At 38.8% G+C, this 23,111-nt stretch overlaps 1 protein-coding gene and 1 long non-coding RNA gene across 4 annotated transcripts; both read left to right on the forward strand.

Annotated features, from left to right (window-relative positions):
* LOC111571958 (protein bicaudal D homolog 2-like) lies at positions 1 to 11,693 on the forward strand. Of its 3 annotated transcripts, XR_008601732.1 has the most exons (9): positions 1 to 240; positions 3,110 to 3,322; positions 4,002 to 4,154; positions 4,549 to 5,013; positions 5,333 to 6,328; positions 6,522 to 6,673; positions 7,534 to 7,762; positions 9,646 to 11,361; positions 11,476 to 11,693. XR_008601732.1 is itself a non-coding variant. In XM_023275401.3 (8 exons), the coding sequence occupies exons 1-8, from the start codon at positions 1 to 3 to the stop codon at positions 9,646 to 9,648; spliced, it is 2,451 nt and encodes an 816-aa protein (XP_023131169.1). In that variant the 3' UTR covers positions 9,649 to 11,693. The 3 variants fall into 3 exon arrangements, 2 of the variants coding, with proteins under 2 accessions (XP_023131169.1, XP_054866737.1); XM_023275401.3 differs by having other exon boundaries at positions 9,646 to 11,693; XM_055010762.1 differs by lacking the exon at positions 1 to 240 and adding an exon at positions 1,910 to 1,954 and having other exon boundaries at positions 9,646 to 11,693.
* Positions 11,694 to 14,983: 3,290 nt separating this feature from the next.
* On the forward strand, positions 14,984 to 19,600 carry LOC118470907 (uncharacterized). Its single transcript, XR_008601789.1, has 4 exons — positions 14,984 to 15,235; positions 15,984 to 16,061; positions 16,627 to 16,730; positions 18,163 to 19,600. It is a non-coding gene; the product is annotated as an uncharacterized LOC118470907 (long non-coding RNA).
* The last annotated feature ends 3,511 nt before the right edge of the window (positions 19,601 to 23,111 follow it).

The raw sequence follows: 23,111 nt of genomic DNA on the forward strand, positions 1-23,111 counted from the left end.
ATGTCTATGGAGGAGCAGGAATATCCCGACGCGGTTCTGGTGACAGAAGCCGGGCCGCAGTGGCTCCGGGCCGAAGTGGAGCGTCTTACCCGGGAGCTCCGAGAGACGACCCATGAGAAGATCCAGGCGGCGGAGTACGGGCTGGCGGTGCTGGAGGAGAAGCAGCAGCTCAAGCAGAGATTTGATGAGTTGGAGACGGAGTACGAGACGGTCCGACAGGAGCTGGACCAGCTGAAGGAGGTAACCCGAGGTCACAGCCACGCAGCCGGATATTCTTACATAGTGTTTATGGCTCTAACCTTATCATAATGGTGTCGGTATGTGAAAATTAGGCGAGTAACTTCGCAATTACTGCTAGTTGCTAAAGTGTGAACTGACCAGCTGCAAGTCTCTTCAACTGTTATATAAAGTCAGTCATGTTGTCTGAATAATTCACGTGTTCTTCATCTGCATCTAGGCAGGACTACTGCTGAGTGACTTAATGGTTTCTTGTAGGAGTAAAATTAAAAGGCATCACTTGCCCATACTTGCTCCTGGTATGTAAAGGTTGAGGCCTTCAGATCAGACATCTACAGCTGCAGCAGCTTATGCCAAATTTATATGCCTGTGAGGCCAACTTGCTTTTAGTGTATTGAGTCTAAAAATAACAAAGGCTCTGGTAGAAAAGAAATGGCTGCAAACTCGTTCTCTAGTCAAGTCAAAGCTAAATAATTCACAAGTTCTATTCTTTTTCTGTGGTTTTGTTTTCCCATGCCTCTATTTTAGACCTGCAACTATTAACCGATTACTTGTCATTCATTAAATCAATCACCAACTATTTTATTGATCAATGACTTGGTTTGAGTAATTATTTTCAGAAAAAAGTCAAATTTTTGTTTCTATTTTCTTAAATGTGAATATTTTCAGGATTCTCTACTCCTTTATGACTGTAAACTGAACATCTTTGAGTTGTTAAAACAAGACATATGAGTTTGTCATTTTTCACGATTTATGAACATTTTATAGATCAAACAACCAGACTGATCAGTTAAGAAAGTAAATGTGAGATAATTCGTCAGTCAAAATAATAATTTCCTAATTGACTGTAGAGACATTTCCAACCTTCAACTACAGGTAACCTCTGATCTCCTTCCCCCCCCCAAAATAATCCCTCTTGTTTAAATTGTCAATATATGTGCAGTCAGAAGAGAAAAGCTGGACGGCTAGATGTTAGAGGCTAAGACATTTATGAGTCAAGTAAAGACAATAGAAAACATTCGATACCAAACATTTTCTCTAAATATCCTCTTGAGAACTTGAATTAAAGTTCCACTGAGCCACTGATGGTCCAACTTGTGGGAAAATGTGCGTGCTATTTGAGAAAGAAGTTGGGGTTTTCCCTTCTGTTCAGTATCGTCAGAGCTTGCTTGCAGCCAGTTTCGATGATTAGAGGAACTGAATCCTAAGGCACTTCCACATAGGCTTGTTTCAGTACTTGTGGTTTCTTCTTGCTATCTGTTAACTTTACCTCCATTGCTCAGCGTTTAATAATTTAGTGTAATGGCTCTGTTTTGACTGTCTCTCCTCTCAGGCAGTGTTCTGTTTTAGTCGTTCACATGAAGTAACATTTCACTGGTACCCAGAAGGCCACAGATGCAAGGTATTGTCTGCAAATTAGCAGTGAACAAATGTGCTCAGAAGCCAGACTGTTTCATAGCTGTAGATTATTGATACCCAACAAATCTAATGTTCTCAGCCTCTGGGGATTTTTGAATGACTTATTCTTAGTTGTATAATAATGATGATGAGTTTTCCACATTGCATTATTAGTAGTATAGATCAGAGTTCAGTCATTAAGTGAGTCATTGTTGTAGTCATTCACTTGGCATCTCATGATTCTGTTCCTCTTTTTAGTAATGGGTCACTGACTGATGCAGGGAAAGGAATCATCCATCAGTGATCACTCGGGCTCCTGGTAAATTCAGATCACGACTGACAGCTAATTGTTGCACAGATATGTTTGTGGGACTGAAAACTGTTGAGAAAAAAAGGTAGGGTTAGATGCTGGTGGGAAAAAGAGCTGCAGCTTTGTCATGGGTTTCAGGACTTTCTTGGACAGTAACTTACCAGTTTGGCTCAGTATCAGTCAATGTTGGCTGCTTGTCTTCAGGCCTTTCAGTCAGTCAGTTGTGCTGATCTGACATCACCTTGTTCCTCCTGTTAACTTGTTCTTTGCTTGGTATCTGGCTGTTAGTGCACATTGCACGTGTCATAGATTGTCAACGAAATAGCATCGAGTGAAGTTGTTTTTTAATAGTTATTACACTTAAGAGTGATTGAATATACCACAGATTTAGTGGTTTTGGGGACAAATTCCCCAAAATCATTCAACCATTTTTGCATTATTTTGCAGTAAATTGGAGGTAGTGACCGGAAACAATTCTAAACAAGCTACAAATCTCATATTGCAAATTTAGGGGATGTTTGGGCATGAAGCAAGGAAGTGTTTGCAAAGAACTGAATTGTTGAGGGTGTTGGATACGTAGTCAGAGAGTGAGTTCTGTAGTGTAAAATAATTCACAGGTTGTCTTTTTCAGGGTTTGATTTCATTTGACCTGTTTATGAGTTAATTTGGACTTGTTTTGCTTTTAACTGCAATTATAATTTAATTATTACATGCAGAGTAGGGCAGACTTGTGCAAGCCATAAATGTGGTGTGCCAATGAAAAAAGTATTACATTTCAGGATTTTATATTTATTATTGTTTGTTTTGTCTTTTTAAGACAGACCATCCTGAATTAATGTTTTTAGTTACTTAAATGCTGATTGTGAAAAGAGCAGCCTTCAAGTAATCAGATTGTCATTTGAGTAAGACACATTCAAATTAATGTAGTTCAAATGTAATCAGTGCTCACAATAATCTGGAATGATCTTCTGTAACACCAGAGGCAAATGGAAGATTAGTAATAAATGTAATTAATGTACAATTTCATTAATAAACCTGAACCACCATCTATTGCTGTGGTTCTTTTTGCTGTACTTGTAGTTCTGTGAATGCACTTGAAAAAAGGTTTGCGCTGAATCCTTGATCCAAAAAGTTTGTTCTGTTGTTTACACTGTCTCTCCTCAGGCCTTTGGACAAGCTTACTCAACCCACAGGAAGGTGGCGGCAGACGGTGAAAGCAGGGAAGAGTCATTGATCCTGGAGTCTGCCAGTAAGGAGGCTCTCTACCAGCAGAAGGTTCTAGAGTTGCAAAATGAGCTTCGACAGGCCAAAGCTTCCCTCTGCAGTGCACAAGCTGAAAATGACCGCCTGTCATCCATTGCCCTGGAGATGAGAGAGGTAATAATTAAGAAAGCTGCAATATGAAATTTCCTGACATTTAGAATAGAGCTTTTTAGACAGCACTTAAATCCTTATTTACCCCTGCTGAACGTTCTCCGAACTTATGGTCAACTGAAATTCTAAGATGGCAACGCCTTTCAACTATGTCAAAATACAAGAATTTAATGTTTCTGTTTTAAATATATGTACTGCATACTAAGATATTATCACGATTAGATTAAAGCCCATTGAAGTTGTGATGTAAACTGGTGGCTTCATCACAAGTTGTGAGTGTGGGTTGTGGGAGAGCTGGTGCTTGTAATGGGGGAAGGGTCAGTTCACAAGTTTGCACTGAGCCCAGCAGGAAAGATGATGTAATGGACTGCAGTGAGTGACACAAAGGATGTCCTTCACCAGGGCTCTCTGTAGCATGGACTGGTAAGTGGACCATGTCCTTCTCCCGTCACTACAGTTGCCTGCCAAGGTCTTGCCCCTGTGGTATGTGAAACATGCTGACATGCTGATCCTCATTTCACACTGATCGGACCATTGCAAGGATGTAGTCTGCACTGACTGGTTGCAAAATAAACTACACTACATCCAATGACCATGAACATGGATGTTAATTTGAATTTGTGCTCATGCAACCTGCCAAACCATACCATTACTCTTCTGTTGTCTCTTTTCTTGTGTGCAGAACTCAGATCTGGCAGAGCTGCAGCGCAGTCAGCTGCGAGATGACATCAGAGAGTACAAGGTTCGGGAGGCTCGACTGCTGCAGGACTACAGTGAATTGGAGGAGGAGAACATCTCCCTTCAGAAACAAGTGTCTGTGCTGAGACAGAACCAGGTGAGACAAACACAACTAAACACAATGCTGACTTTGTTGCACTTCCTCAAGTGTGTGGAAATCATGTTAAAATAGTAATATTATTTCTGCTTTTATGATTCAAACTATCCACATTATTGTTTTTGCTTCTTTTATAATCACAAAGTCATTGTGTCATGTGCTTCAATTGTGAAACTGCAACAACGCTAAATTTAAAATGTGTTGACTTATATATACTTTTTGGAGGTTGTCGTGTTGTAAAATGGGAGTCAAAAAAATTCCCCTTTTGTCTATTATAAACATTGAATTTTACTTATTGACAAGCCACAAGAAACTTTCCCCTAATTATACTGGACACCATTCACTGAAGTAGAGTTATTGCCCGCCTTAGTCATATTTTTGACAATCTGTGCAGGTGGAATTTGAAGGTCTAAAGCATGAGATTCGCCGTCTGGAGGAGGACTCCCAGTGTCTACACAGCCAACTGGAGGAAGCCATGCGTCTGAGAGAAATCGCTGAGCGACAGCTGACGGAAGCTTTAGAGACCATCAAGACAGAGCGTGAGCAGAAAGCCACCCTGCGCAAAGAGCTCTCCCACTATATGACCATCGGTGGCTCTGTGTACAGCAGCTCTTTTAATATCTCCATCGATAACCCTAAACTGCATGAGGATCCCTCCACCATCACTGACCCTGACAACGATGATCTAATTAGAGGCTTTGAGAACGGCTTGGTCAAGGCAGGTGAAAGTGATGAAGACGACAGAACTGCAGTGAACAAGAGAGGAGAGGCCTTTAAGCCGGCTCCGAGCCTGGTGGACGACCTGCTGAGTGAACTCAACATCTCTGAGATACAGAAACTGAAGCAACAGCTTGTGCAGGTATGACAGTCATAAGATGCTCTTGGGCCTTGGCCTGATCCCATGTTTGCAAGTCGTTCAATCACAAGCAGATATAACCTTCGGCTAAAATCTTCTGTACATAATCTAATATTACTGTTCATTTTTATGCAGATCTTTGAGTAGATTTATCTAACCTGTAATTTACTCACTCTACTCTCTTAAAGCTCATACAAGCATTTCCTATTCATTCTTTCCCGTGGCCAAAGGGCTGTTGATGTTATTTTTTTATTGTTTTTACCATTTTTGATCATGTATAAAGTTGGCCAATTTACTGAAAATGTCTTTATTTTTACATTAGGTTGACCGAGAAAAAGCGGCTCTGATCAGCTCTCTGCAGGAGAGCCAGAAGCAGCTGGAACAGGCCTATGGCACTGTGTCTGAACAAAAGGAAACAGTCAACAGGCTGACTGAAAATCTTAGTGCAATGAGAAAACTGCAGGCTAGTAAGGAGCGCCAGTCTGCCCTTGACAGTGAGAAAGACAGGGACAGCCATGATGACGGAGACTACTACGAGCTGGACATCAACGGACCTGAGATTCTGCAGTGTAAATACACAGTGGCAGTGTCCGAGGCTGGAGAATTGAGGCAAGAGCTGAAGACGCTGAGGGCACGGTATGAGGAGTGTCGCACCCAGTATGAAGATGAACGAGCACGGTTGGAAAGCGATGTCCAAGACTTGAGGTCAAAGTTGATGTCGCTGGAGAAGACCAGCCAAGCAGATAAAGCAGAGGTGGCTCGTCTGGAGAAAGAGCTCCGTCTGGTCAGTGAGGCTGCTGGAGAATCACTTGGCAGTCTTAATGTGGCTCAAGATGAGCTCATAGCGTTCAGCGAAGAACTGGCCAATCTCTACAACCATGTGTGTATGTGCAACAATGAGACACCTAACCGTGTCATGCTGGACTACTACAAGGAAGGCAAGGCTTGGGTAAGGAGGGGACAAGAAGGGAAAGAGCACCAATCAGTACTTCTCACTAATGGGTTGATCAGTGAGACTGAACCTGGAAAGTTAGGCTCCAACAGCACCACAGTTACTGCAGCCCCAGAGCACCGCCCTGAACCCATGAATATCTATAACCTCGTAGCCATCATCAGGGACCAGATCCGCCATCTGCAGCAGGCAGTGGACCGCACCACAGAACTCTCACGTCAGAGACTTGCCAATCTGGAGCTGAGCACCGTGGCAGACAAAGACAAAGAAGCTTGCATGGAAGAGATTCTCAAACTGAAATCCCTGCTCAGCACCAAAAGGGAACAGATTGCCACTCTGAGAGCTGTGCTCAAGGCTAACAAACAGGTCAGACGACGACTCTGAGTGTGCTGCTCGCATGTCCTGTATGTGTGTGTGTTTGTTTGTGTACTTGCTACAGGAAGGATGTTCATTGTTTCTCAGACTGACAAGTACGACAGATATAGAATAATCTGCTCCAGCTAAAGATTACCACCGAGTTTAAAGGTGCAAGTAATTAATAATATCTTATTCCCTTTAGACAGCTGAGGTTGCTCTGGCCAACCTCAAGAGTAAGTATGACAGTGAGAAGGCCATGGTGACAGAGACTATGATGAAGCTCCGTAATGAACTCAAGGCTCTGAAGGAGGATGCTGCTACCTTCTCTTCTCTTCGAGCCATGTTTGCTACAAGGTATGGTATTACCTGTATATGTATGTATGTATGTTTGTGTGTATATATGTTCACACTCTCAGTCGAAAGTTTGGAAACACGTTCTCATTTAATGATTTTTCTTTATTTTCGTGACTATTTACATTGTAGATTCTCACTGAAGGCATCAGAACAATGAATGAACACATATGGAACTATGTAATAAACAAAATGTACACACGACAACCTCATGAGGCTCATGGAGAGAATGCCAAGAGTGTGGAAAGCAGTAATCAAAGCAAAGGGTGGTTGTTTTGAAGAATCTAAATTCTAAAACATGTTTTGACTTATTTTACACTTTTTTTGTCTACTACATAATTCCATATGTGTTTATTCATAGTTTTGATGCCTGTAGTGAGAATCTACAATGTAAACAGTCGTGAAAATAAAGAAAAAACATTAAATGAGAAGGTGTGTCCAAACTTTTGACTGGTAGTGTATACATGAGAATGCTATAACACACAACATCAATCTGTTATGGAAATATTTGTATAAAATACCAAAAGAAACAAGATATAGTTTTATATCCTAATTCTTCCTCTTTGTATCAATGCAAGAAATGCAGCTGAAATGGCCATTCTGCTCAACTGTTTGTGTGCCTGTTTATGAGACAGACACAAGGCATTGTGGGAACAGTCTGATGTAATACTTGTGCGAGTCAGCTAGCAGAGACCTCTTCCTCCCATCTGGAAAATTCAGCCTGAGGAATGGAGAAAACAGCAGCACAACAGCAACAGTTCAAGGAAACTTACTCCACCTGCTGGCAAATAACATTTATTGCTTCCCCCCCGCTTTTCTTCTCTCTTGCTCTGTGCTCCACCTCCTCCTTTTCTTTCTCTCAGATGTGATGAGTATGTGACCCAGCTGGATGACATGCAGAGGCAGCTGGCTGCAGCTGAGGATGAGAAGAAGACGCTGAATTCTCTGTTGCGTATGGCCATACAGCAGAAACTGGCATTAACTCAGCGCCTAGAGGACTTGGAGTTTGACCATGAGCAGGCGCGCCGCAACAGCGCCACAGTGGGAGGCAAGGCCAAAACAAAAGGCAAAGGAGCCTCATCTAACCATCATGTAAGTCAGAGGTTGTACTGCAGAACCCCCTCTAAGCCACTAAATATCAGAGACGTGGTCTTTGAGGTTTATCAAGGATTTGCATTTGTCGAGCGCAGGCTTTGCATACACTTATTATTTCTAACACTGAGCCTTCTGTTTTGTGGCATTCTAATATGACCACCTAAAGTCAGTGTGAGGCTTTAGAAAATGTTTTCTGATCTTCTCTCATCACAGAAATTTATTGTTACTACCCAAACCGAACCCACCAAATTTGAATAATTGCAGTAATTGCCAAGTATATAAAGGCGGTTTCAAAATCATGAAAAAAAAGGAGTATTCTCTGTTCTGAAATGTTGAAGACGGGTCTGCTTAAGTTGCTGATGGACAGTTTTCACAGCAGCCTAAATGAATTGTTGTAACCATGCAAATGGGCCAAAGTACTTTTTTACCAAACAGGTTTGGTGTATAATCACAGACTATAGATGTGGCTTTGAATTAAGTTGCCTATTATAACAAACTAAACAACAAGGCACCTTATGCTAAATGGTAAACCTGTGCATCTGTTAAAATCAGTTCTTTCTGCTTAAAGTTTGTAAAACCACCTCGTGTAAAATGGTTACTATAGAAGTGAGTGTTGATGCTGATCCTCAGCTCTGTACTAGTGCAGCTCGTCACAAAATCAATCCACCTGTTCTTTATCTTATCATTATTAGAACATTTAGATGAGGAGACTAAGCCCTTGTGAAAATTCTGGCATCCAGGGAAGATGCATTTGCTGGACAGAGGCATGATTGGTAGCAAACTGTTGGTGGTCATAGTTGTAGTTACTTGCAGTCATGTGGAGGAACCACTGAGGCTGATGCCCTCGGGTTTGGTACTACAGTAATTCAGCACTACAGAGTTCAGCGTATTTTTACATGTTTTCATCAAATTATATAATAATAATTTTTGACAAATGTTGTGAAATCAATCTTATATTTTTTAAACTGACTGAAATACTTTTGTAATGATTAACAGTATATTGTGGCATTCATAGTGCTGAATTCCTCATTTTTTTGTGTATCTTGGTTCTCTTCTACCATTAAAACAATTATTCTTTAGGTCTGAATAATTGTAATGGTGTAATGAACATACAGCATATTCTGTTGGCATGAGTAGTCACAAATATCTTGAACATGATGTATAAGATTTATGTCTGATTCTCAGAGAGAGAGATAGATAGATAGATAGATAGATAGATAGATCGATCGATAGATAGATAGATAGATAGATAGATAGATAGATAGATAGATAGATAGATAGATAGATAGATAGATAGATAGATAGATAGATAGATAGATAGATAGATAGATAGATAGATAGATAGATAGATAGAGTATTCATCCCCTTGGGGAAATTCAAGGAACCCAGTAGTTCACAGGTGTTACATACAAGATGGATAAAGGAACAATGTACAAAAAAGAATACAGTACAATAGACTATTATAGCATACAGAATACATTACAAATGTGCAATATGAAAATAGAGCTAATAATAAAGAGAATACAGGTGCATGGGTCCTGGTGGGCCATAATTATAAATTTATTGCATGGCTTAGTTCAATCTTATTTGTCTTGAAGACTATATTAAAGTGGAAATCTGCATGCTAATGTCAATTCAGCTCCCAACTGATGTGTCATCCCTTTCAAATGCTCTGTGACATGGAAACATTCCCTACAGTATCAGTGACTCACTACTGAAGCCTGCATGCAGTTCCTACCCCACTATTCTGCTTCTTGCAATTGTCTTTTCTGTGCATTTTATATCCTAGTTGTTTCTCTTAACAGCTAAGATCATCTCACGACTACGGCAGAAATTTAAATCAATGCGATTATTATTCTCTTCCATCTTTCTACCTACAGTAAATCAAGCCAAGTGTCCTTAAGGAGGTCCGTCAGAGTGTGTGACAGTTGCCAGTCACCTGTGTCCTCCTGATTTCTTCACTCCAATCACGTTCCGAATCAAGTCATCGCTAAGACAAGAACATAGAATTTGCCAAGAGTCTTGTTTTCGAGTGCCAAAACAAGGATGTAAAATTCCCAAAAGTCCATTCAAACAATGTGATTGCAGAAAATATGACTAATCGCAGTCTGCTGCCCGTTGCAGTCCATCAGTCTTCCAACAAAAAGCACCACTATGATTACTGAACCAGAAGAAGAAGCAAGATGGCTGTTTTGCAGATTCCTCATTGCCTGTGTTACCCTGACTGAGCACTTTTGATTTCCTTATTTGCTCTTATAGGTGATTCCTCTTTTATTCTAAAATCATGCTAGTTGTTTCAAGTATTATTCAACAATGATGACATTTTCTATTGTCTCAACATATCTTTAATCTTATTTATTTCATAACAAAGCTGGTGATTATGTTAGCTTTTAAAAACAGAACTTTACTGTTGCAAGTTAAAGTCAAACAAAAGAGACAAGTAAGCTTCTCTGCCTTTGTTATCCTTTGGCCTTAGATTTCTTTTTGCCTTTCTGACAGCCAATGAAAACAAGCAAGATTTTTGATAACCGTGTCTCCTGGTCAGCTAATTTAAAAAATGTTGATATGTTACTGTTACTCAATGATCCTGCAAATATGGAGCTTCAAATTGAGTGTCTTAACAACATTGTGTATAACTATGCTCCTTAGACATGGGAGAACTGTTACGAATTCAAGTATGCTTGTAACGATGGCGAAAGAGTATTACAATGCAAATCTTATTTAAAGATTTATAAGTTAAGGTCAGATGTTAATAGTATTCATACACTTTATTCATGAAGGAAAGTTTTTAAAGTAATTGTTTTAATACTACTTTTTGTAAACCTTTTTAAGTCCTAAATAATAAATCTGCAGTGCCATGTTGTGTTTTGTTTATATAGGTGCAATTTGCGAACATGGCAAGAAAATAACTAAATGTTTTGTGCTGTGTAAAGATATTTGACGTACTGTTACATGTTGTTGCTCACATTCTTGGTCCTAATTGAATTTACGTGTTTTACTATAACTGCAGTTGTATTTATTTGACTCTGTTCAGACTACAGGATTCATCATCCTTTTGACAGGCATGGCAATTTTCCGCCGTTCCGCGGAAATCCGCCGTTTTAATTTTCAAATTGATCATTTCTGTGAATCGTCCAAATCCGTTGAGAAAATTTTAGGGGAGGTGAGGTATGTTTTTGTTACTCTTGCTCCCGGTTTTTGACAAGCGCTCGGCGTTTCTCCCGCAGCGTAACAGACAAAAGCCGCGATTCCACAAGCATCTACTCGGCGCGGTACGGTTCGCCACTATTGTATCTGACTCGGCTCGTCTCGGTTTAGTTGTTTTTCCATATAGCCTCATCGTGGGTGGAGTTGTCATAGCGTAGCGAGCCGAAAGTCCCTTAACGTCATTTACGTGCGACACAAACGCAACATAACGGAGACGATGGTTCACCTGCTGCTCGGTCTGTGGCTTTCTGTCAGATTCAAAGTAATAGAAGAGTCGGAGAAAGCTGAGAGCGGCGAGTCGGAACACTCAGGAGACACACAGGAGAGTTTGGGAGGCGATGCAGTAGTATCAAGCTGAAGACAGGATATGAACGAGACGACATATGAGGGTAAGCTAATGCTAGTTCGCTAGCTATCGTGTATCAGTCCTGTGAACGACCCTGTAATGGCTGCAGTTTGTCGCTATTAGGTATTAAAATATGTATGCTGTGTATGTGTTTCAGGTGGCTCTCTGATGAGACTTCATGGGATTTACCTGAAGCAGCAGCACATGAGCCTGAAGTGGCACAAAGTGTAGAGGAGGAGGACAGAGATGTACAGGATGCATTGATGCAGTACGTGTCATGCAAAAGTTATTCTTCTCGCTATACTTCTGTTTTTCAGTCCCCGGACCGCTATTGTTTTCTTTAATGCAATTCTGACAATAAACTTTTGTACCTTTTGCAGATGTGTCTGTGCTATTGTTTTAATTGTGAAGGTTAGCAAGATTACATGACAAACACCAAAACATTAAAACAGCTGTTTTAAGAATATTCCAGTTTGATAAATCAGTATTGCTTTGGTGTAATTCAGTCAACGGAATTATGAACCATAAAGGAGTTTGTGTTAAAACATGTTAAATCCCATTAAACATAAATGCATTATTAGGGAATACAGAATTGTTTGGTTCAGACTGTTGACTCTTTTCCTACCAGTGTCTTAACAGACAAAATGAAAAGTTATGATGCAATCACGAGTCACAAAATAGTTTATTAGTCAGCAGCAAAATCAGAACTATTTACAATGTGCAAAGTACAAACTGTGGTGGGCCTGTCCTACAGTGGAGGGCTAAAAGTAAAACTATATACAACTAAATCTCAAGTCTCTGGGAGGTGGACTCGCTGGCTGCCCACTGCCTGCACCAGCTGCCCCAGTACACCCAGCACTGCCTGCACCAGCTGCCCCAGTACACCCAGCACTACCTGCACCAGCTGCCCCAGCACACCCAGGAATGACTGGTTGAAGGCAGCATTCTGGGCCATCTCCTCCCGCTGCAAGGCCGCTTCATTCTCTCTTGCCTCGCTGAGGAGCAACCAGATGTTCTCATCATGCTGGGCACGGTTCCGCTCCTTCTCGGCCTGCATCTCCACAAGTACGCTTGGAAGGTCCAATTTTCTGTTGCACCTTTTCCTCTTGCCTAGACCAAAGACAGAAAAGTGATCAGAATCAGCTTTAGTAAGTACACAACATGCAAGGGATTTGGTTTCGGCTGTTGGTGTCACACTAGGAATATGGAAGAGGGTAATAAAAAATAAAGAAACTATAGAAAGAGGAACAGGAAGAAAAATGAAAGAGCAAAATTAAATAAAACAATATATACAGAAATTTACAGCTAGCCTGGAATAATCACATTACAAGGCCACATCTACAAATGTAAACACTGCAACACAACTCAGACATGACTGCATGTTCACAGTTGAATTATGTAAACTATTGGAAAAACAAACTAAACTAGCTCTTTCATTTGTATGAAATAAAGAAAAAGCTCATGACCTACAGCTTCAAATTAAACAGCAAAGTGTTGCTCTCCTCTACTTGCAGCGACACAAGGAAAAACAACACAGGCCACAAGAATATCACAGGCCCTCTCAAGAATGACCCTGAGGTGACATACACAATATAAATGAGCTTTCACCAAGCCTGTGATCATCTACACCTGTGCTCTTGTCCTACAATGAGCCTGGTTGAAGTTCTGTTGAGGGTCAAATTAGAAGATCATCACTCTGGCTTGACATGCTAACCTCTATCACCCACCAAAAGACCATCAAACTCTCCTGTAATGTACACTAGATACATTAGGGTATATTGAAGAACATAGACAAGTCAATCATATTGTTAAAATCTTTAGGCAGCTTAGCACATTGCAGTCTATTGCTCAAGTTAAACTCATCACAAATCCTCAAGCCATGAACAAAACCACACCACTTAACCTCCACACTAGAAATAATATATGCAGCATCACATATGATCTTGACAGTGCAGACAATAACACATGTTGAACTATAATGCAGCCTTTAACATGTTGAAACTGTACTCAATCTACCTGCAGCCTACCTGCACATTTATGCTGTGAATGCACTTCCTATTCACATAATCAGCTTCAGTATGTGAGGCAACTGTGATGGGGATGTGTGTGCCATCTATGCAGCCAATCACACTAACAAATCCTAAAAGACATTAAAATTACTAATCCCAACCTGACATTACAACATGATGTCATTAACAGAATATGATGTAAAACTAATTTAACAGATCTCTACATCATTGAGCTGCAATCCTCTGAAACTCCTCCTTGATGACTCTGACAGGTTTATGTCCAGGGAAAACCACAAAGATGACTAAAAACCCTTTCAAAGTCAAGCACACTTTCCTGCCTCTCCTACACACAGTTGCCTTACTGAAGTGCTCTGCATCTCAGACATTAGATAGAAAAACTTCCATTTGCAAAGAACCACAGTGCAACACACAATATCTGCTGGGATGTCAGAGCATAACTGCACTTGGTAATGTCACAAATGTAAGGACAGATTAGGTTGTGGATGTAGATTATGAACTGTGATGTAAAACACTACCACTCTAAAAGACAACTATCCAGAAATGCAACAACATCTATGCACAGTCTGATAACAATCTCCCAAAAAATATTTAATTCTCTGCACAGTAATGCTGCTCCTTCATCCACTGCACCATTAATCAAAGGACATGACATTTTGACACACAGCAGAACTAGGCTTCACAAAAACTCACCTGCTGACTGAATGAATGACAAAATCAAATAACATATGTGGCTGAAAAAGGCCAGAGACGGAGAGGAACTCAAGGTTTACTGAGATAAACCTGGTCCCTGCCAGGTTAGATTCATAGAGTCCGTTACTACAGTAACTAACCAAAAGCTTTACTTACCTCTCTTTCTGAAACAGGCTAAAGTTACCCCTCTGTCTCTAGTTTGAGCTACTTCCCCTTGTGAAACAGAAAACCCTGAGTTTCCCTCATTTCAGGGTTAACAAACTCAGACTTTTCACTAAACCTACTGTTACAAGATTTTTTATATTATCATTAATGATAGTATAAAAAACCTTCTAACATTCCCTCCTGTTTATCATTAATTCATTCCTGGTGTCCCGTCCTCCGTGCTGCTGAGCGTCTCTGTGGCCACATGAGCGGAGTCAGGGAGCAGCAGCGGCTCTGGGATTTACTACCGGGACTGAGGGAGCATCTGGATTAACACCACACACCAGATTTTTTATTTGTCTTTTTGTTTTGTTTTTTATTATTCTTTTTTTAAATTGTTGAAGCTTTTTTTTCTATTTCTGGGCTGAATAAACCACCTGCAGTCATGTCTTGGGGTCAGGATGATGTGAGCAAGCTGACAGAAAGTACCTACAAGGTGAGTGAGACCGCAGCTGGTTTGTTTTTATTGTTAACACTGAGAGCAGAAATCAGCTTTTTACAGTCAGGTGAGGCTGGTTTGTTGTCATTTAAGGAAACCCCAAAGGTAAAAAAAATATTATTTTTTATATATATATATATATATATATATATATATATATATATATATATATATATATATATATATATATATATATATATATATATATATATATATATATATATATATATATATATATATATATATATATATATATATATATCATGTTTCAATAAATCTAAATGCTAAATCTAAATGTTAAATCTAAATCTTAAATCGTTTGCCAAGTGTAAAGCTAAATGTTTAGAAATTATGCAAATTAGGCAGGTTAACGCCAGTCTTCCACGCCCCTTGCCGTAGCCTCAGATCACGAAGCCCCGCCCACACCTCCGACTGCGGCTCAGTGGGTGATGCGAGGGGAAGAAGCAGACATGGCGGGCTCGCTCCAATCAGACCAACACGAGAGGGCGGTTATGGCCGGTGTACGGGCTGCACTTTAGTCCACACCACAAACGGTAAGTGAAGCGGTTGAATTTCAACTCATTAACTCATTCTGGACAGAGTTACTGTTAACTTAATGAGCCAGACCGACAGGCTAACGTTACCTTTCGTCAGTGTGATGCTAGCAAAGGTTATGTGATTCACATTAAAGATTTCCTATTGCTGTGTTTGAAAAACGTAAGCTCATTTAATCACTGCTTAGTGGGTACCAGTAGCAGCAGTGACCATGCTGGGCTGTGATTAATATGTTAAAATGTAATTTACAAGTAGCTAACGTTAGCTTGATTGCCAGCTAAGGTTTACCTGGTCTTTACAAGTCTAAAATTCCTCCACTTTAGGCCGCAAGTCTAGGAGTTAAGCTACATATAGTTAGATCTTAAATATGTTGGTATTAAATATATTTAATATGTTGTAATATGTATGTTTTTATACACGCAAACCTTTAGTGATTAATGAGAGATCTTTATTTCCATCTGTAAAATAAATCAACCCTGATCCACTTCTAAGTCATCTTGAAATTGATTCATTTATTGATAAGCCAACATTTAGTGTAGTTATTTGAAGTGATTTAAGTGGAGTGACTTGAGACACAATGTAGAAAGAGATATTAACCGAAACAGTGTTTTATAGGTTCGTAAGTAATTAACTACTTAAAATTGGATAATTACTTTTGCCCAGTCTTTAACCAGTCTACCTACCCTGTGTTAGGGACAGGGGCTTTTCCACCACATCTGACATTTAAAATATGGCCCTTTGTTTCAGGTTTCCACACCACAGATACCTCTGGCTGGGCCCTCACGTACTTCAAGTTTTGCCGCGACCACCACGTCACTAAGATCGGTAAGTAAAGCTGTCATATGTGGCCAAATAACGTAATGTAGGACACACTGGAAATGAGAACAGGTTGATATGTTTTGTGCAAATCAGGATATCTGTTGGCAAATTGAATTAAGCCTAAGATTGATTAAAGACGCACTTGATAGAATTAATTTTTTTTATTAATTTTGAAGTTCAACATTGGTCAAAGTAGGTTTATGTAAACAGTGATGTGGATTTTTTTTTCCTTGGATGGCATATATTTACATTCTGTGTGATACAAAAGCCTCCACATCACTGAATTTCAGCATATAGGCATATAGCATATAATTCAGATGTGTTGAATGTTTTAAAAGCAGCATCAGGTTTGTCAAAATGTATATTTAGTATTTTTGTTTTGAAGGTCTGCGAGAACTTTGACCAAAGAAGAAATCATAGGAATAGTATGGGCACATAGTGAGAGGGTGGTCACAACAGCCTACAGACCAATCTACATGAGCTGAGGGAATGTGTGGACAACTGCCCTCTGACAGTTTAGCAGGCATAGATTCGCTGACAGCACAGACATGCTGTATGTCACTTTTGCCAGCGATGAAGACACCAATGAGGATGCAGAAGACCTTGGAGGCCCCAGACGAGAATTCTTCCATCTACTTGGAAAAGCTGTCTTTAAAGACAGTGGAGCATTTGAAGGTAATCTTTTTTTGCATAAGTGCTGTGTAAAAAAATGTCATAGTATAGCATGTGGCTCAAAAAAGTCATAGTATAGCATGTCGCCCAAAAAACGTCATAGTATAGCATGTGGCTCAAAAAACGTCATAGTATAGCATGTCGCCCAAAAAACGTCATAGTATAGCATGTGGCTCAAAAAAAGTCATAGTGTAGCATGTCGCTCTAAAAATGTCATTGTATAGCCTTTGGTCCAAAAAATGTCACAGCATAGCATGTCGTCCAAAAAACATCATAGTATAGCATGTCATCCAAAAAACGTCATAGTATAGCATGTCACTCTAAAAACATCATAGTATAGGCTTTGGTCCAAAAAACGTCATAGTATAGCATGTCGCTCTAAAAACGTGAGAGTATAGCATGTCGCCCAAAAAACGTCATAGTATAGCCTTTGGTCCAAAAAAACGTCATAGTATAGCATGTGGCTCAGAAAAGTCATAGTATAGCATGTCGCCCAAAAAATGTCATAGTATAGCATGTCGCTCAAAAAACGTCATTGTATAGCATGTCACTCTAAAAATGTCATTGTATAGCCTTTGGTCCAACAAAACGTCATAGCATAGCATGTCATCCAAAAAACATCGTAGTACAGCATGTCGCTCTAAAAACGTCATAGTATAGCTTTTGGTCTAAAAACGTCATAGTATAGCATGTCGCTCAAAAAACGTTGTATAGCATATCGCTCTAAAAATGTCATTGTATAGCATGTCACCCTAAAAATGTCATTGTATAGCCTTTGGTCCAACAAAACGTCACAGCATAGCATGTCATCCAAAAAACATCATAGTATAGCATGTCGCTCTAAAAACGTCATAGTATAGCATGTCGTTCAACAAAATGTCATAGTATAGCATGTCGCCCAAAAAACGTCATAGTATAACCTTTGGTCCAAAAAAACGTCAGAGTATAGCATGTCACTCAAAAAACGTCATTGTATAGCATGTCATCCAAAAAACGTCATAGTATAGTATGTGGCCCAAAAAACGTCATAGTATAGCATGTCGCTCTAAAAACATCATAGTGTAGCCTTTAGTCCACAAAACATTTTTTTGTCCTCACTGTCTGAAGTAGGTCAGGAGCAACACAAAAACAGTCCAAACGCTGGTTTCCAGAGGATTAGACGAGTATTTATTTGAAAGAGTAAGTTTACAACAACACAACATGTGAGGGGTTAAAAGCAAATGGGTGTTAGTAAAATAAAAATAAATAAACAGAACTAAAAGTGAACTTAATGTTGACATTGATGGGCATTCCAACCAGGAACAAAGTAAAAGATAATCAATACAAAAAAAACACTCTTCCTGTTCACCTCTTAAAACCCAAAAACACACCGCAGTAGCACCCTAAACTAAAACTACCAATGGGTTCTCTTTTTTCCTTTCTGAACAATTCACAGGTCCCTCTCTATCTCCCCACACATCCACCAACCACTGGAACACATCTCCAAAGTTCTGCCGGGCCAGCTCAGCTTCCCCTCAGAAGAAGTGCTGCCACCTGCCAGATGAAGGAGCCTTTTGAGAGGGAGCTGGCATCGTGATTGGACTGTACTTTGGTCTGTTCCAATCCAGCTTCAGCTCCAGAGACGGCAGGCGGGACGAGTCAACGGAGGCCGGGTGGACAAAGGCATGCAGCTGAGTACAATCCAGAAAACAACAGAGGAGGAGTGCAGTGACCCAGGGCCAGAACAAACAGTATGTCTCTTAGAAAACATCATAGTATAGCCTTTGGTATGAAAAACACCATCATATACATCGTATATTGTACAAATAACAAGTCAAAGGAAAGAGACATACATTGTAGAATTGTAGTAATTCTGGGCTGACTGATTTACTGATTATCAGTATTTTATTTTTTACTGATTTACGGAAATAAATACGTTTAAAAATGGTGCTACTTTGGCTCTGAACCTTAATCTACCTGGGGTCGCTCTGTCTTCTGGAGTGATTTGATTGGTTATACGTCACGAATAAAACTCCTTTAACTTAACATCTGTAAACAAAACAAAAACGTATCAACAAAGTTTTCTGTTAAAGTTTGTGTTCTTGTAAGTTTAACTCCAAGATTTTAAATACTTTCATTTACTGCAAATGAATATCCAAATGAATATACTCCAAATGTCTCAATAATAATCATTATCAGCCTTAAAAACCCACAAAACACCCCTTTATACTCGACCACACTTAGTACAGTCCGGTTCCCCCTTCTATAAATCTGCTTGGAATCTTCCACTTCCTGTTTGCCAAAGTGGCCTTCTACCTGGACAGGTTTTGTTGGAGCTCATGCAACAAACATTTTGGGTAACTGCACTTTAATATGGATGGATGACACTGAATTAGAGTCTGTTTTAATGAGACTGAGTTAAGATGTGTAGCTCTGTCATTAAATACGAAATTATTTCTCAGAATTCACAGAGAAAAGTCTGAAATGTTTGCTAGGTTAGCGTCCCACATGTTCTTTGGCTCAGCTAATGCTAACTCTCTCCAACTTCTGGATCTCTTGAGTTGCTTGTTGTTAAAATATCTTGCTAGAGGTGCTGAAGCTCAGAAAGTCTGAGATGTTTGTTCAGAATAAGCTCATTCTCAAGTCTTATCTGAACTGTCCTCTTTTGTTTGAACTTTCCCTAAACTTAGGAGTTAATGACAGAGCAGCACATCCAGACTCACTCTCATTTATGTAGAAATTAAACTTCAGTGTCATTCATTGATGTTAAAGAGCAGTTTTTCAAATGTTTGTTGCACATGCTCCCAACCAAACCAGTCCAGGTGGAAGACGATGTGAAGAGAAAGCTCCAGAGGATGAATATCACACATTTACGTTGGAAATAAATGTCCTTTAATTTTACATTGTCATGCAAATGATGTTCAAATCTTTGTCGAGTGTTTTGTTGATGTTGGTTTCTAAATGTTTTTTGACGCTCGGCCCCAAAGATTAAAACCTTCTACGGCTCACAAGCTGCAACAATTCACACATATCAACTATCTTTCTGACTAAACTAAGATAAAAAAGTGAAAAACTGCCTGATTCCTGCATCGTGATGTAAATCTTTTTGGTTTTTATGACAGTAAAACTGAATATGTTTGGGTTTGGACATTTTATAAACCAAAACAAGAAATGAATTAGTGGAGAAAACAATCAACAGATTTAATGGACAAAGAAAATGTGTTTTCCAACATATATGGCTGAATTACTCCAACATTACAAGATACATACAATTCTAAATTCAATTTTATTTATATAACGCCAATTACAGGTCAAATTGTCTCAAGACACTTTATTTTTATATTTTTTTGTCATATTTAAAGTATGACAAAGTAAGAAATTTAAACCTCTTGACTAATCCAATTATTATTTGGTTTTTAAGAGATCTGAATCGACAACTAAAATAAATTCTCTCGTCACAAACTAATAAACATGAGGTTGAAATAGAGAGAACAGGTTTTAAATACAGCAGTCCCCGACGACAAGAATAAAGTTTGTCAACAAAAAACTAATTCTACTGGAGGATTCCATTAAAGTCCTAATAAAGGATAATAAAGTGTGATACTAAACGTTTGTGGTGCTAAAAATGTCAAAGTAAAGATATCAAGGTTGAACATCTGGATGGAGGTTGATAAAATTTGACCTTCTTTCATTTCTCTGGAGCGAACTCCATGGATTTTATGGATGGTGGGTTTAAAGACCTGCTCTTCTAGTCGTCTTCCTTCTAGTCGCTGTAAAAAGTCAGTCCATCCTGGCCGACTTCAACACCTCTTCATGACAACTTGTTCTGCCTCCGACCTGGTGGAAACTCCAGAAACTCGGGAAAACCCGTGGAGACTCGAAGAACTCGTGGAGACTCGAAGAACTCGTCGGGGGGGAAGGTGTGGTGGGTGGTGGGGGAGTCTGGGTGGAGTCAGGGCGGAGAGTAGGCGGGGAGGTGGGTGGCGGCCTCCCCCCTCTACTCCCCCCCACCTCCCCGCCTACTCTCCGCCCTGACTCCACCCAGACTCCGCCTTGGCTCCACCCATGTGGTCACTTGAGGAACTACGATGCCAAAGGGACGACGAATTTATTTCTTTTCATCTGATCTGTAGCTCAGTGAGTTAAGGATTTGCCTATGGAGCTGCAGGTCGCTGGTTCAAGACCAGACACTTCTTAAATTTTCTCAAAATCCTGACAAAGACAAAGAAAGAAAAATGCCGTGGTGGGTCTTGAACCTGCGACCTTCCACTTGTAGTCTCTTCTTATCCCCTGAGCTACTCGCTCAGATACTAATTCTTCTTTTTTTTGCGCATTTATCATCTATTTTTTGTCGTTTTCGAGTTTTTTTTTTAACTCGAGTCTCGACTCGACCGTTTTTCTCAGGAGGTTGGACTTCAGCCTTTGTGCTGGAGGGTGAACCCTCAGTTCCAAGACTTTCCAAAGCCTCCAGACCTCCCGAGTCCTCAGGACCTGAGCTTTCACACAGTCTGAGGGCTGAAATTTTCTAAGTCCCACAGTAGTTCTCTGTTAGATTGAACTTCAGACAGTCCAAGGACTGATATCTTCTAAGTTCCTGAGTAGTTCTCTGTTAGTTTGAACCTTCAGACAGTCTGAGGACTGAAATAAAAGTTTTGAGCTTCTCTGTTAGTTTGAACCTTCAGACAGTCTGAGGACTGAAATTTTAAAGTTTCTCAGTACTTCTCTGTTAGTTTGAACTTTCTGGTTAACAGAAGCCTTAAAACTTGTGACCATGAGTCTTGATTTCACATTTAGACCATCCATCTGAGTTCTTCTCAGACCTTCACCTGTGGGTTTTTTAGAAATCCTCAACAAACTTTGATTCTCTTCACTGAACAGTAAAGTTTGTGGAGATCAGAAGGTAACATTAGTTTGATAAATGCCTTCAACTACTAGTAGACTTTATCTGGAAAGCAGTTTTCTGAAATGAGTTCTTAGTAAATCTATCCACAATCAAACCAAGAACATAGAAAGAGGAAATGTTTGAAGAAACAACTTGATGTTTTCGTTTCAGACTAGAAAACGCTTTAAGACCTTTATCTGTTTTTGCTCTTTTTGATCGTTTTATTGTCTCTTCTGTTTAATTTGATCTTCTAAAGTTTAACTGGTGTCTTTTCAAATGTTTTGTCTTTAGTTTGATTCTTCTTAAATGTTTAGTTTTGCTCTTTTCTCACCTTTTATTCTTTTCTAATGTCTGATTTGATTTCGAAATGTTTTGTCTTTTTAATGTTTGTTTTTTCAAATGTTTTATCGGCTTGTTTGAATTTTTTTTTCTTTCCCAATATTTAATTTTTCGATTAAATCTTTAAGGTTTTTCTTTTTAAATGTTTTACCACCTTTTAATGTTTAATTTTCTTTTTAAATGCTTCATTGTATTTTCTGTTTAATTCCTATTTGAAGTTTTATTGTCTTTAAGATGTAATTTTCTAATTAAACATTTAATTTTTTAATTAAATGTTTTGTCTTTTTAAAGGTTTAATGGTCTAATTAAATGTTTTGTATTTTTTTAAAGTTTAATATTCTCTTGTTTAATTGTATTTTTTAAATGTTAATTGTCTAAAATATTTTCTCTGTAATTTTTAATAATTTTATTTTAAAAATTTTGTTTAATTTCATAATAACATGTTTTGTATCTTGTCTAATTATCTAATTCAATATTTTGTCAGTTTAATAAAATTAAACATTAAATACAATTAAATGATATTAAACTGACAAAATATTGAATTAGATAATTAGACAAGATACAAAACATGTTATTATGAAATTAAACAAAATTTTTACAATAAAATTATTAAAAATTACAGAGAAAATATTTTAGACAATTACACATTTAAAAAATACATTTAAAAAAATTTTACACAACTTATTGTATTAAAAAAATTTTCTTTGATTTAATTGCTTTTTGTTATGTAGTTTATTTCTTTAATCTTCTTTTTCTGTCAAGATTTTAACCCCAACCTTAAAAATGAAATAAACCCTTAAATCACAATGAAAATACTTCTATTGTCAAATCATGAGTTAGTCAGTTATTCAGTTTATCAATTCAACTTTATTTGTTTAGCACCTTTCACACAGATGACAAAACTAAACAAGCAAAGATAAAAAACTATGCTAAAACTATGATTAAAACTCAAAAACATATTTTTAAAAAAAGATTTAACGTATAATAAAATATGTTGTGTCCAGGGGATGGAGGGAGTTTATTGAAGTCTTCTTGGGCTCACATGGTAAATCATTTAAAATATAAACTTGATATTCAGTCTAAGGAAACTGCAGAGCGACAGAAGAACCAACAATATCTCCTGTTTTCTCCTTTAATGAGTCGACTCTTCTTGTGCTTTCAGACCAAAGAACTACAGACTCTTC

This window comes from Amphiprion ocellaris, chromosome 5 (assembly GCF_022539595.1).
Source record: "Amphiprion ocellaris isolate individual 3 ecotype Okinawa chromosome 5, ASM2253959v1, whole genome shotgun sequence".
NCBI classification, from domain to species: Eukaryota; Metazoa; Chordata; class Actinopteri; family Pomacentridae; genus Amphiprion; species Amphiprion ocellaris.